At 42.1% G+C, this 15,714-nt stretch overlaps 1 protein-coding gene across 1 annotated transcript; it reads right to left on the minus strand.

Annotated features, from left to right (window-relative positions):
* Positions 1-208: 208 nt before the first annotated feature.
* Positions 209-1,609, minus strand: LOC124125006 (protein ALP1-like). The gene is made up of 2 exons (XM_046488318.1): positions 901-1,609; positions 209-795 (listed from the first exon to the last, which is right to left on the minus strand). Exons 1-2 carry the CDS (start codon positions 1,607-1,609, stop codon positions 209-211), a joined length of 1,296 nt encoding a protein of 431 aa, XP_046344274.1.
* Positions 1,610-15,714: the final 14,105 nt, after the last annotated feature.

The following is a 15,714-nucleotide window of genomic DNA, read 5'->3' on the forward strand; positions in this document are numbered from 1 at the left end:
TATGATTATTATTTCCTTTAATTGTTACATGTTATGTTGATTTGCTATTATTATTTCTGTGACTTACGAAATAACGGGTGTTATTTTTTAGGGGTTTATGTTCTTTAAATAAATGATTTAAAATTGACACTGAATTTTTGTTTCTTTTAATGCTTATCATTAGAAAACATAAACACATCAACACACATTGTTCATGTCACAAGAGTTTTCATATCATATCCAATTGCCATGGAACAGCACCAGCCTCAGAGTTGCACCAGTGTTTCAGGAGGTTCCTCTGGCGCTTCCCCTGTCTGTTGTCCACGTTAGGCCCTCTGACATTGACGGTGTCCTCCAGATTGAGCTGTGTTCTCCATTGTCCAGGAATTACTTGATGATTATCGTCCTCACGGTCCATGCGAATGTTCTGCTGACGTGGATACCTCATACGCATGAGATTGTGCAAACACAGGCACATGGTAACGATGAGCCTTACGGTTGCGGGAGCATGGTTCATAGTGGTGAGGAGAACCTGGAACCTATTGGCAAGGATGCCAAAGGCATTCTCGACCACACGACGTGCCCTTGACAGCCTGTAGTTGAAGATCCTCTCGTCGTCGATCATACCACGGTGCGAATACGGCTTCATCATGTTAGACCTCAAGGCGAACACGTCGTCACCGATTAGGTAGTACGGCACATCCTCGTTGTCGTTGGGCAGGGGTTCAGCTGGTGGGATGCAAATGGAGCCATCATTGATGCATTCTTTCAGCTCAGACCCGTTATAGATTTGTGCGTCGGATGCTGCTCCTTTCCCTGAAAAACACAAATTACATCAACGTAAACATACAGTACAAATAGTAACACCAAGAATAATCTAATTCGATCTCCACTAAAGACATTATGTGAAAGAACACTTACCACCAACATCTGCCCAGATGAACTTGTAATCTGCGTCCACTAGGGCAATAATCACCACAGAATAGAATCCCTTGTAGTTGTAGTAGGTTGATCCGGAAGAGTTAGGGCATCTGCAGGCAACATGTTTGCCGTCAAGGGCACCACAACAATGAGGGAAGTTCCACCTTGTCATGAACTGGTTGGCAATCTCACGCCAGGCTTCAGGAGTGCTTGGAGGGGTCATCACCTCATCCAGATACTCGTCAACGATCGCCCGGCACACTTCACGGACAAGGACGGAGATTGTGTTGGATGGAACGCGCCACCCAAACTTCATGTCAGCATACTTAGATCCAGAGGCCAAATGTCGCAGTGTCACCGCCAGTTTCAGGCCAGGTTCGAGGGGCTCTCGGTAAAAGGTGTGCTGCCTCGTCAATCTGCCTCTGACACGTCCAAGGATCTCATCAAACATATCAGGTGGCATGCGCATGAAGTTCGTGAAGGAACTGACATCTTCCTGGCGAAGCTCAACATTGAGTTGGTCGTACAGACCAAACTCTTGACGCCTTAATATCCATGATTTAGTCCAGCACTGTCGTCTTCGTCGGGGTCTTCTTCTCTGCGGGCGAGGTCCCTCGATGTATTCAGCTATGTTCAAGTTCAGTACATCTACTTCATGCTGGGCTATAGCAAGCATATATAGCCTCCTTAGTCTTTCTGGATCTTCCATAGTAGGTGCTCTCTACGGTAGTCCAAAATCAAATGAACCTTGCTTACAAAGCATCGGTTTATATACCCATATGCATGGACGTTCGGGAAACGCTCGAATGACGCTCAATGGACGCCAAAGGACGTTCGTTTGACTTTAGTCACACGCTGCGTGCGCTAGGGGACCGTTCAGCGGTCGTTGACAGGTCGCCAGTGAGTCGTTCAATGCAAAGCAAACGATTAGTAACAACCAAGTAACGCTAGAGTAACGACTGACTAACGATAGCCGAACGCGTGCAACGCTCGGCGAACGTTAATAAAACGTTCCACGAACGTTCTTAAACGTTCTTCAGCGTTTAAAATTAAACGTTGAAGAACGCTGGTCTCAGTGAGAACTTTTGTGCATGTTCAAAACTTTTTTTCCGGACCAGCGTTCTCCGCCGATTCCCGGCGATCATCGACGTTCACTAGCGTTCACACAACGCTCTTCTGGCGCTATCCCAGCGACCATGGGCGACTACCAACGTTTCCTCAAACGTCATAGATCGCTGACCAGAACGTCATGGTGTGACGGCCCCATAAATCACATAACCTAAATACAACAATAGTATTTGAAGAAAATGTTAATCATCTGTTACATGTTTGCGAAATAACACGCGAAAAAGTGAAAAACACGTGCACCACGGACAACTGCAAATGCACGTGCAGGTAAGGGTATAAAACGATTGCAACGGCAAGTCAGACATCCACAGTGATAAAAGAACACAAAAGAAATGCCACGACTCACAGTCGAACAACGTGAACGAGCCTTGGGTATGGTACAGATGGGAGCCACCCACGCCCATATTGCACGAACATTCGGTTGCTCCCGTGTTGCCGTTACCAACTTGATGCAATGTTACAGACAGACAGGGCGGACTGTTGACAGGCCAAGAACAGGCAGACCCAGGGTGACCACGCCCCATGATGACCGGTACTTGCGTACCTTGCACCTCCGAAATTGCTTCCTGACAGTGACGTCATCGGCGACAAATGCATTAGGTCACAGGGTTAGTCGACAGACAAGTGGCCAGTAGACTCAGGGCTCAGGGAATCAGGGCTTTTAGAGTGAGTGAGTGAGTGAGTTATTATTTAACGTCACATGGGCAATATTTCAGCCATATCGTGACGAGAAATTACATTTATGATACATTTATGATACATATATTTAAAATGAATAAAAAGCTGTCAACGAAGGACAGTAGAATAACTAGAATATCACAGACTTGATTTAAAACTAGTTGAGAATATTAAAAGGCAGTAAGCATTAATGAACATCACAATTTAAAAATGGGCTAGAAATCGTCAGCAACTGAAGGGAGATCACCATACTGGGGACCATGGGGACTTACAGTACTTTTGCTTCCTGCATGGACCCCGGCAGGATTTATATCATCCCTTCAGTCACTGGCGACAGTGTACCAGTTAAGCCATAGATTAAAATAACGAAGATACTACGTTTAAAAGCCTAGTGTGCAGAAAAATACTTCGAATGATTTGGGACTTACATACCCTCTTAGGGGGACAATAATTTTACGCTACTTCAACCCCCCTCAAGGGTACAGCCACTAACAATCTAAGTTATGAATTTCGCACTACCAATTTGTAAAACAATACATTGAACACATCAAAATTTATGAAAAAGCTCTATTTCCTTTAAAAAACATAATATTAAACGAGAATTAACATCATTAAAAAGGTCCTTAATTGTTTTTACATTGAAATATTTATCCCTTGCGATGGAAAAATCAACACAGTCAAGCAGGACATGCTTGACCGTGATTCTTTCATCACAAGGGATACAAAACGGAGGATCCTCACCTTGTAATAAATATTCGTGCGTATATCTGCTGTGGCCAATACGACATCGTCGCATAATGACCTCTTCAAATCTGGACTGACAGCCCAAGAAGGTATATCCGATATTTGGTTTAATTTCATGTAATTTATTGATACCTACTTGGGCGTCCCACTTCTGTTGCATAAGATCTCTGATGTAAGATCGAATCAAGGGTTTAAAATCAGTGTATGGGATCAGAAGTGGTGTCACAGATTTGTTGAGGGCTGCTTTTGCAGCAGCATCGGCCATTGTGTTACCTTTGATACCAACATGGCTTGGTAACCAACAAAAGACGATGTCATATTGGCCAGTAGCAAGATCATTAAATAACTCAAGAATTTGGATTAAAAGTGGATGTTTTGAAGACATATTTTTAATTGCCTGAAGACATGAAAGAGAATCTGAAAACAGTATGAATTGTTTATGTTTAGATTGATTACTGATATATTTAAGTGCTGTAAAATGGCGTTTGCTTCTGCAGTGAATATTGAACTGTTATCAGGTAAACGGGAAGAGATTGTTCTGGATCCAATGACAGTGGCACTAGCAACTGTGCCACCATCCTTGGATCCATCGGTAAATATAGATTTATAAGTGTCATAATTGTTTCTAAGTTGGTGGTATTCTTGTTGGTATATTAATTGGTTAGTATCTGATTTCTTAAGTTTGGTTAATGTCAGGTCTACCTCTGGCTTTACCATTTGCCAAGGAGGAGAGGAGAAAAGTTGAGTAGGAGCTATATCTTGGAGTTTAATATTTGAAGCTGATATTGCAGATTTTATTCTAATTCCGAGTGGTGGATGGAGTGCCGATTTCTTATTGTAAAGATCTTCGTAGAGAGGATGGAATATACATTCAAAAGCTGGATTTGACGGATTAGAATATAATTTAGTGATGTATTGTAGAGATAATTTTAGTCGGCGTTGTTTAAGAGAAGGCTCATCTGCTTCTATATAGAGACTGTGAATGGGAGACGTTCTGAAGGCTCCAAGACAAAGCCTCAGACCCTGATGATGTATCGTATCTAGTTTTTGTAAATTACTTTTGCAGGCTCCACCATAGATGATGGAGCCATAATCAAGTTTGGAACGAATTAGTGACCTGTACAAGTGTAAGAGGGTTGTTTGATCCCCTCCCCACTTTGAATTAGAAACAACTTTTAATAGATCGAGTGCCTTCAGGCATTTAGCTTTGAGGTATTTAATATGCGGGAGAAAAGTTAAGTGATGATCAAAAATAAGTCCCAAGAACTTGGCTTCCTTAACAACTTTGATAGGAGTGCCATTCAGAAATAGTTCAGGGTCCTTATGCGGTTTATATTTTCGGCAGAAATGTATGCAATTAGTTTTTGATTTGGAAAATTTAAACCCGTTTTCTAGACACCACTTGTTAATTTTATTAAGACATAATTGTAATTGCCTTTCAATTGTGTGCATATTTTTACCCCGACAAGATAGATTAAAATCATCCACAAAAAGTGATCCATCAACTGAATCATTTAAAACTTTTGACAAACTGTTAATTTTTATACTGAATAAAGTGACAGACAAAATACTGCCTTGTGGGACACCCTGATCCTGATTATAATGATCAGACAGGGTTGTACCCACTCGGACTTGAAATTGCCTGTCTGTTAAAAACTGGGATATAAAATGAGGCAGACGGCCTCTTAATCCAAAATCATGAAGATCTTTTAAAATACCATGTTTCCATGTTGTATCGTAAGCTTTTTCTAAATCGAAAAAGATCGATACAGCATGTTGTCTATTTACAATGGAATTTTTAATGAACGATTCTAAACGCACTAAATGATCGATAGTACTTCTATTTTTCCGGAAACCACATTGTATATTGGAAAGAAGATTATTTGTTTCCAAGTACCACACTAATCGATTATTTACCATGCGTTCCATCGTTTTACAAACACAGCTAGTTAAAGAGATAGGTCGGTAATTTGATGGATCAGAATGATCCCGCCCAGGTTTGGGAATGGGGATAACAATGGCTTTATGCCATGAAGCTGGAAACATCCCAGATGTCCAAATATCATCGAATATATTTAACATAGTTTCAAGCCATGATTCGGGCAAGTGTTTCAGCAGCTGATAATGAATATTATCAGCGCCTGCTGCTGTATCATGAGCTTGCCCTAAGGCAGTATATAGCTCATGTAGTGAAAATACCTCATTGTAATCTTCACCATTATCAGATGTAAAATTTACTTTTTTCTTTTCCTGTTGAAGCTGATATTTTTGAAATTCAGGAGCGTAATTAGATGAAGAAGAATGATGAGATAAAGTTTCACCAATGCTATTGGCAATGGCAGATTTATCAGTTAACAAAGTATCGCCATCCTTCAGATGGTTAACTGTAGAATTTGATCCCTTGCCTTTGATCTTTTTAATCATATTCCATACCTTGGACATAGGGGTACGAGAGTTAATTTTGGAGACATAGGTCCGCAAGGATTGACGTTTATGTTGCTTAAATAGACGTCTTGCCTTGGCATTTGAAATTTTTACAATATTTAAATTATGGACAGTGGGATGTTTACGGAAGTACTTCTCCGCCTTCTTACGACATTTCCTAGCTTGTTTGCAAGTGTCATCAAACCACGGTTTACGAACACGTGGGTTGATAGAGGACTTAGGTATTGATTCATCAGCAATTTCATTCAGTAGATCTGAGAACAACTGAATCGGGTCAGTAACATTTTGAAAAGACGTAGGTAGTAATTTATCTTTGCATAAAGATTGAAATAAAAGCCAATCAGCCTTCACAAAATTCCATCGAGGTGAAGGTGGATCATCAGCGGGATTAATTGGTTAAAGCACCGTGGGGAAATGGTCACTCCCACATAGGTCATCATGGACAGACCATGAGAATTCATTCAACAAAACTGAATCCGTCAAAGACAGATCTAAAGATGAATAGGTACCAGTAGCAGGGTGCAAGTAAGTGTCGGAGTCATCATTAAAAATGCAAAGATCGTTATCGGAAACAAAATCCTCGATTTCTTTTCCCTTTTGATTAATGGTTGAACTTCCCCATAGAGGATTATGCCCATTTAGATCACCCATGATGACACAGGGCTTTGGGAGTTGGTCGTATAGTTTTTGTAGATCATTTCGCTGAAGATTTGAAGAAGGAGGAATGTATAAGGAGCAAAGTGTGAAGGCAATATGCAGTGTAAGTCTAACTGCAACTGCTTGCAGAGTCGAGTCAAGCGGAACAGGACTGTGAACAACGCCCCGCCGCACTAAAATAGAAGCACCTCCAGTAGCTTTATCTCCTGGAGGAGAGAAGGAATGATATGAACTATATTGCTTTAAATCAAACTTATCTGTATTTTTAAGGTACGTCTCTTGTAAACAAATTGCTGATGGATTTAAATCACTTGTTAATAACTGTAGTTCATGAAAATTATGCCTAAGTCCTCTGCAATTCCATTGCATTATATTAGACAATTGAGTCATGGTGGCTCAATTGGAGATCGCTCGCGTGAATGTGAGGAGGAACTACTCCCCCGCCTGTCCTGTGAGGACAGAGTAACCTCCATGTCCAGAGGCCCAAAGGAGTTCTGTAAAGGAACCTCTGAAGGTGAAGGGACGATTGGCAGTTGTTTTTTCTTCAATTTCTTTTTTTCTTTAGTCGACAAATGAACAACGACTGGTTGTTTGACTGACGTGTGTGAAGGTTTCTCAGACTGAATCTCAGTCTGAGATCCTGAACTGGATACACTGATGGTAGGAATAGGCTGAGTGATTGGAATAGTATCAACTGGTTGATCTGACGTGACCCATGTCAAGTCAGTCTGACACGAAATAGTAGATGTTGTAACAGAGCGGGAGACTGCAGCGGAGTAGGACATAGTTGAGGGGGTAGTGGTCTGAATTTTGAATAGTTTTTTGGCATCCAGATAGGATATGTTTTTTTCACATTTGATTTTCATTATTTTGGATTCCATTTGCCACACAGGGCAAGATTTTGATGAAGCAACATGTGGGCCTGAACAATTTGCACACTTCAGATCATGATTACAGTCAATGCTCTCATGGCTGTCACCACAACGATGACATACCACAGAGTTATGACAGGATTTTGAACCATGACCGAAATGTTGGCACTTGTAGCATCGGAGCGGATTGGGGACATACACATCCACTCCGATGTTCATATAACCTGCTTTTATTGACTGTGGAAGGGAAGTTTGGGCAAACGTCATGAGATAGGTATTGGTGTTCGTGATGACACCGTCTTTCTTAATCGTGAAACGTTTTACAGCGGTTACAGCTTGGTCTTCCAATTCAGTAGCAATTTCATCCTCAGACATGTCGGACAGACAACGAGCCCTGTCACGAACAATGCCTCGACAAGAGTTTAAAGTTCTGTGCACAGACACAGCAACCTCAATATTGGCAAATGTAGATATAGACAACAGATTGAGAGATTGCTGTCTCCGTGCACACTCCACCAGAAGCGAACCACTACGGAGACGGGTGACGTTCTTGACCTCACCACAAATACCGGACACAGCCTTAGAAATGGCAAAAGGATTTAATTTGATAGGCAGGTTATCAGCAGCCTCAATAACCAGGAACCTAGCCCAGGTATCAATATTTTGAGAAATACTTCCAGACGAAATATCAATGTCTTCTAATCGTCTCTATTTTTCATTGCGAGATGAACCAGATTGTTGTTGAGCCATGATGAAAGAATATGATTCAGCACCCCTGTTCCCCACCCGCCATCGAGTGTCAACAAGGACAGTGTTATATTGCACCGGATATCCAGGATGCAAACACAAGGGATACAGGGATGCTATACTCCAGCAAATATGACTTGAATAGCTATATTTATCTACCAGATGTAGTGCCAGGAAGGTTCAGTCCATGACAAGAAACTGGAGACATACAGAATACAGAGGTCAACATCACCAGATTGGCCCATGAGCCACCGCCTTCTGGCGTAAGACTCTAGGCAATTTATTCCATCAAAAATTGGTAATTCATACAAAGTATGCTTGGCCAAGTCCAAAATATACATTATAATACAACACAGGAGTGCATATACAATATTACGCACAGGGCCTGGCATGACCAGCCGATTGATAAGACCGGGCCCATCTTACCACCCGTCTAGGCGAAGTAAGGGTCGAAGTAGTGTGTTGGGCAAAGGAACACAGTTCCAGGAACCAGTGCCCTCAACTACCAGACTCCCGTCCTCCGCCGACACAGGGACGCAACCCACGGCAAACGGGCTGCCCACTTTGGTCGCCTCTTACGACCAGCAATGGGGTGCTGTGGAAATATTCTACCCCGGTTCCACACGGGGGAAGAGCTATTAGCGCTACCCAGCACTCACCACGTGGAGGTTGCTCTTCACGAGTGCCCAGGGCTTTTAGACCATACAGAGGACAGCTATTGACAGCGCAACATCGTCGTCTGCGATTGTGATGGGCCCGGACTGTATGACGTTGGCAACGACGTGACTGGCAAAGGGTTGTCTTCACTGACGAAAATCGATTCTGTATGTTTAGGGCTGATGGAAGACGACGTGTTTACCGTCGAAGGGGTGAACGAACGGCGGCGTGTTGCGTGCAGGAGGTCGTACCATATAGTGGAGGGAGTGTCATGATGTCCCCCATAGAACACCTCTGGGACTTGATGGATCGTCGTGTTCGACAACGACCACACTCTCCAGCCAACCGGCAAGAACTGATCTGGACCTCCAAGAAGAATGGCTTCAAATCCCACGTGACCTCATCAGACGACTGACTTTTTCTGTGCGTCGAAGAGTTTTTGCGTGTATTGAGGCATGTGGTGGTCCCACACGCTACTAATGACTTGCTATTGAACGTGAGCGATTGTTTATGTACTCTGCCTATTGTCAGTGATTCTGAAAGCTCGAGTTTTGTACTACACCCAACTTTGGGGGGCTCTGACGTCATTCTCGGTCGCTGTATGATTGTCATTTTCAGTGTTGATTATGTTGATATATTGATCTTCTCAATACACTTTACTTGATGCATGTATGTTTTGTTGTTTTTGAGCAAGAGTGATTTCAAACTCTGGTAAAGTTTCTTTTGGACGTCAGTTTATGTTCCTCAATTCCATAAATAATGGGGAAGATTATAATGAAGTATTTTCTCTTCATGAGCTTCATACTGCACTTGGGCAAGCTCACGATACTGCTTCAGGAGCTGATAATATGCATTATCAACTCCTGAAACGTTTACAAGACCCTTGTTTAGGAACCTTTGATGACATTTGGACCTCTGGTACATTTCCTTCATCATGCCACAAGGCAGTATCTTGTCTGTTACACTATTTAGTATTAAGATAAATAGCCTGGCCTGTCTAAGGTTTTAAATGATTCTGTAGATGGATCACTTTTCGTGGATGATTTTAAGATATCTTGTCGTGGTAAAAATATGCATTCAATTGAAAGGCAATTACAGTTATGTCTTAATAAAATTCAAAAATGGTCACTAGAAAATGGCTTTAAATTTTCTAAAGCCAAGACTAATTGTATACATTTTTGTCTCAAATATAGGCCACATTGCCTTGGATCCTTCAGAACTTCTCCCATTAACAGTTTATATGTAGAGGCCAACGAACCATCACTCAAACTCCTACGTCTGAAATTATCTTTACAGTATATCACCAAATTATCTTCAAATCAGTCAAGTCCCTATATGAGGATCTTTGCCAAAATAAATCTTCTCTTATTCCCCATCTTGGAATAAGGTTGAAAACTGCAATTTCTGAGGAGAATAAAAACATTGAAAATATTTCTCCTTACCGCCCCTTCTGTCTTCAACTCCTTGGCAATTGATAATGCCAGACGTAGATTTAAAGAAATCACAAACTAATCCATTAATTTATCAGCAAGAATACCTTGAACTGAGAAATAAATATGATACATACAAATCTATATTTACAGATGGATCAAAGGATGGTGACGCAGTTGCTAGCCCTACTATCACTGGATCCAGAACACTATCGTTCAGGTTGCCACATGATAGTTTAATTTACACAGAATCACATGCCATTTTTACAGCTCTTGAATATATTAACACTCAATCTAAGCATAAGCAGTTCATAGTATTTTCAAACTCTCTTCCGTGTCTTCAGGCTATTCAAAATATGTCTCACACATCCACTTTTACTCGAAATTGTCGAATTATATAATGATCTAGCTACTGGCCAATATGACATCGCTTTCTGTTGGTTCCCCAGCCATGTTGGAATCCTTGGTAACACAATGGCTGCTGCTGCTGCAAAAGCAGCATTCAACAAATCTGTGACACTACTTTTAATCCCCAACAGTGATATTAAACCCTTGGATTAGATCGTACATCGAAGATCTAATGCAAAAGAAGTAGGACACACAAGTAGGTATTAATAAATTACATGAAATTAAACCAAATATCGGTTACACCTACTTGGGTTGTCAGTCCAGATTTGATGAGGTCATTATGCGACGATGTCGTATTTGGCCATAGCAGATATACACACGAATATTTATTGAAAGTTGTTGTTGTTGCATTAAGTGTTTAAGAGGTCGCCTTCTGCCTAAGCAATTTCGGCTGACCTGTCCCTCTTTGGGACTCCTGTGTGTGAGAAGGGTACATGTATTCATGAGTTAGGTATTCACAGAATTTCTGTTTTTGTATTGATATGATTTCTATTTTCTCATATTGATATGATTTCATTTTTTTTCCTTGGCTGCTCTGTTTATATACGTTCGAGTAGCTGTCCACCCCTCAGAAATAGAGTTAGTTTTGCCTTCGCTATTGAATCTCTTGGCTTTAGGAGATCTATGACAGATAGCGGATCTAACTGCAATTCTTGTTTTAACCTAGCCCGGGCTGGGGCATGGTCTTGACAACCTAGTAACACATGAGCAATGGTTTCAGCCTGATTGAAAGATGAACAAACCTTATCATAGTGCTTTTTGTGACCAAGTCTGAGGCGTGATATAGCAATTTCAATTTTCCTTTCATTTGAGTATGAGTTTGGCTTTTGTTGGACCTTAGGTTGAATTTTGTATAGCCATCTGCCGATCTTACTTGCGTCCCATTGGGCTTGCCATCTCTCTGCTATGGAGGCTTTGATTTTGATTTTTATCTCTAGTTTACTAAAGGGAATAGGCTGTATATCCGCTTTGTCTAGAGCTAGCTTCGCCAGTGAGTCTGCTTTTTCATTTCCATGAATATCTATGTGAGAGGGGATCCAACACAGCTCCACCTCTTGCGCTTGGTCCGATAGTTTTGTATATTCGTATAGAATATTGTTGACTGTGTTTGGCCTGGAGTTTGAGTTTCTGCCACTGATGGCCTGAAGTGCACTTTGCGAGTCTGATAGGACGACTGCCTCTGCTTCCGGAAGTTCCGGTATGAGTTTGAGTGTATGATGAATTGCCTCCAATTCAGCCATGAATACTGACTGATCATCAGGCAAGCGAACTGAATGTGCTTGGGGTTTGCAGCTGTGGATATGGATCCCGTAACCAGCACTGTTGTTGATAGGATTCTTGGATCCATCAGCTGTCCGAGGTAGTTTGAATTTTAGTGATAGCTGCTGATCGTAATAGGGTTGGGTTTTCTTTTTTAGTGACTTCTGATGTTAAAGCAGTGTCAACTTTGGGTTTTCCAGTCCAGGGTGGGTGTAATCCTTTGTAGTGACTTTCTGGAGGCTTGTGACTTCGAATGAGTTCACGTACTAATATCCCAGATGGCTTTAGTGAGGGAATTTTTCGAGCTAAGGCTTCATCTCGAGTGTTGTTGTCTTGCCATATCTTTTTAACCAAAGGGTTTGATGTTCGTCCCCAGAACGATAATATTGCCTGCTCTCTTCTTAGTTTCAATGGGAGTTCTCCCGTTTCTACTTGTAGTACTTCTAGTGAGGTGCCTGTTGTTGCGCCCATGGCCAGCATTAGGGCTTTGTATAGTATTCTGTCTAGGCGCCTCAAGACAGTATTTGATGCTGAATGAAAGGCCTCACAACCATAGTCAATTTTTGATCTGATAAGAGATTTGTAGAGGTCGAGCCCAGTGTCCCTCGATGTGCCCCAAGATGTGCCTGAAATTGCCCGCAACACGTACAGGTCTTTTTGACATCTGTTTTCCACATATTCTATATGTTTGCGCCAAGTGAGGTGTTGATAAAGGATCACCCCAAGAAATATTGCAGATTTTTCGAATTTGATAGGTTTGGAGACACGGGGTATCATAGCATCTTTCCCCCGGCGTTTGAATAGAACTCCAACCGTTTTTTCACTTGAAAGGGTGAATCCCCATTTATTGCACCATTGATCTACTCCGTCCAGGGCTGACTGGAGTTTTTTTCTGATTTGTGAAATATCTCTGTGCTTTACCCATATTGCTCCGTCATCGGCGAATTTAGAAGTTTGGGTAGGAGAGTTGACATGGTCAAAAAGATCATTGATCATGATATTAAACAGGGTTGGGCTTATAATGCTGGCTTGTGGCGTGCGATTGTCCAGTGCCATAGGATCAGATCGATTGTTCCCTATTTTAACTGATAGCGACCTGTCTTGCAGGAAACTGTCTATGATGTTTGCCGTGTTCCCTTCTACTCCATTTTGTGCTAGTTTCGAGAGGAGTCCGTCATGCCATACCATGTCGAAGGCTTTGCTGAAGTCCAGAAATACTGCGGCTAGCTATTGTCTGTTTAATTGAGCTTTTTTTATTTCATTTTCCAGTCTTAGAATATGATCTAGACACGAGTGTCCCTTCCTGAAGCCACTTTGGTCAGGTTTTTTGTGGTTGCCAGTTTCAAGGTGATGCAAGAGCCTTTTCGTAACCATGGCTTCCATGGCTTTGCACATGTTTGAGGTGAGTGAGATCGGTCGATAAGACTTTGGTAGGGCTTCGTCTTTCCCTTGCTTTAGGAGCGGGATAACTGTAGCATGTTTCCATGCTTTTGAGACTTCTCTTTTGGACCATATCGTGTTATACAACAACTCAGTGAGTAAGCCTTTGGTTTTTGATCAGGTAGGTTTTTCAATATCTCGTAGCTGGTTGTGTCAAGACCAGGTGCTGTGCCTTTTCTATGTTGTATCGCATCATCAAACTCTGTCACAGTAAATGGTATATTGTATACCAGATACTTGCTTTGCGGCTGTTTTGAGATCTAAGCATAAGCATTTTTTCCTGTTTGAATTCTTTGCTGCAATTTGCTGCAATTTGTGTTGCTGCTGACAGATGAGAAGTGCTCAGCTAGAATGTTGGCCTTTTCTTTGACTGTATGGGCGTTGGCTAACTTAGGAATTTTTGTGGGTTTACGTTTACCCCTGATTGCGTGTATTTTGCTCGAGACTGTTTTAGTACTTGTTTTCTCATTAAGGGATTTGCAGAAGGTCTGCCATGACTCTTTTTGAGAATTGTCCATGAGTTGTCTTACTTTTGTCCTGGCTGCTCGGACTTGGGCGAAGGCTGATTTATCCCTTTTTGACCTATTTAGGGCTTTCTTTCTCACTCTCCTAGCTATTGCTATTTCCCTGTTCCACCATGGTACCGGAGTTTTGCTAGTTTTGTGTTGTGGTCGTTTTTGGAATAGATTTTTCAGCTGCGGCAATAATTGCTGTGATGAGATTTTGGCAAAAAAGATCAGGATTATACGAGGCAATTTCTGAGGACTTGAATGATATACATTCCTTCCTGAATTTAGGCCAATCAGCCTTTGCATAGTCCCATTGGGCTGAGGATTGGGCTGTTCCTCTTATTGTGGTGGGCTACCTATGTAGGTGAGTATAGGAAGGTGATCGCTTCCCCAAGTGTCGTCATGGACTTGCCATTGGCAATGTGAGGCGAGGTTGTTGGTAGCAATTGTGAGATCAATTGAACTCCACGTGTTGTGGACTTGGTCATAACGTGTGTGACTGCCGTTGTTCAGAGTTATGAGATTGTCGTCCTCAACCCATTTCTCTACCATTTTGCCGTATTTGCATGAGTCATTCCTGTCTTCTCAAAGAGGGCTGTGGGCATTAAAGTTACCAAGGATTATCCCATTTTTGCCTACTATTTGAGCTAATCTTGTTAGCTCTTCCGTGTTCGTTTCATGTCATGTGATATATGTTAGCTATGCGTAATTCATTTCAGTTTTAGGGAGATTACTTGGGTTTCAAGGTTTCCTACGTTTGATGGCACTCGTGAAGAGCAACCTCCTCGTGGTGAGTGCTGGGTAACGCTAATAGCTCTTCCCCCGTGTGGACTCGGGGTAGAATTTGTCCACAGCACCCCATTGCTTGTCGTATGAGGCGAACAAATTGGGCAACCTGTTTGCCGTTGGTTGCGCTCCTGTGTCGGTGGAGAAAGGGAGTCTAGTGGTTGAGGGCACTGGAATCAGGAACCGGTGTTCTATTTGCCCGATTCTATCAATCGGCTGGTCACGCCAAGCCCTGTGCATAAAATTGTGTATGCACTCACGTGATTTTTTATAAATGTATTATGTAGACTTGGCCGTGTATAACATGTTTAAATTATCAAATTATCTATGTCACAATTTGCCTAGAGTCTTATGCCAGAAGGCGGTGGCTCATGGGCCAATCTGGTGATGTTGACCTCCGAATAATATATGTCTCCAACTTCTGTCATGGGCGGAACCAGTCTGGCTTAGAGTTGGTAGAGAAATGTAGCTATTCGCGTCATATTTGCTGGAGTATAGAACCCCTGTATCCCTGGTGTTTGCATCTTGGATATCCGTTGCAATGTGACACCGTCCTTGTTGACGTTCCATGGTTGGTGGGGAGCGGGGGTTCTGAACTACTTTCTGTCATCATGTCTCTCCCACAACTTGGTTCCAATAGAAATGAAAAAAAGAGAAGACCAGAAATTGACAATTCAACGGACAGTGTATCTCAAAACATAGATTCGTGGTCTAGATTTCTTGTGATTGAGGCCAATGTTCAACTGCCCCTTAAACTCAACCCTTTTGCGATTTCAAAAGCTGTTTCTGGGATTTGTGGCGAGGTTAAGAATGTCACGCGTCTCCGTGGTGGTTCCCTCTTGGTGGAATGTTTGCGGAGACAGCAATCTCTTAATCTTTTGTCAATCAGAACATTTGCTGATGTTGAGGTTGCTGTGTCCGCACACAGGACATTAAACTCTTGCAGAGGTATTATTCGCGACAGAGCTCGTTGCCTGGCTGACATGTCAGAAGATGAAATTACTGCTGAGTTGGAGGATCAGGCTGTCACGGCTGTTAAACGCTTTACCGTCA

The sequence above is a fragment of the Haliotis rufescens genome, unplaced genomic scaffold, assembly GCF_023055435.1.
Source record: "Haliotis rufescens isolate VD_foot unplaced genomic scaffold, xgHalRufe1.0.p SCAF_5, whole genome shotgun sequence".
NCBI classification, from domain to species: Eukaryota; Metazoa; Mollusca; class Gastropoda; order Lepetellida; family Haliotidae; genus Haliotis; species Haliotis rufescens.

Bases quoted from the DNA above. Each gene is read 5' to 3' on its own strand.
- LOC124125006 (XM_046488318.1), bottom strand. From the start codon at position 1,609: ATGGAAGATCCAGAAAGACTAAGGAGGCTATATATGCTTGCTATAGCC. The intron at 796-900 runs GTAAGTGTTCTT...TGTGTTTTTCAG, and splicing joins CATCTGGGCAGATGTTGGTG to GGAAAGGAGCAGCATCCGAC.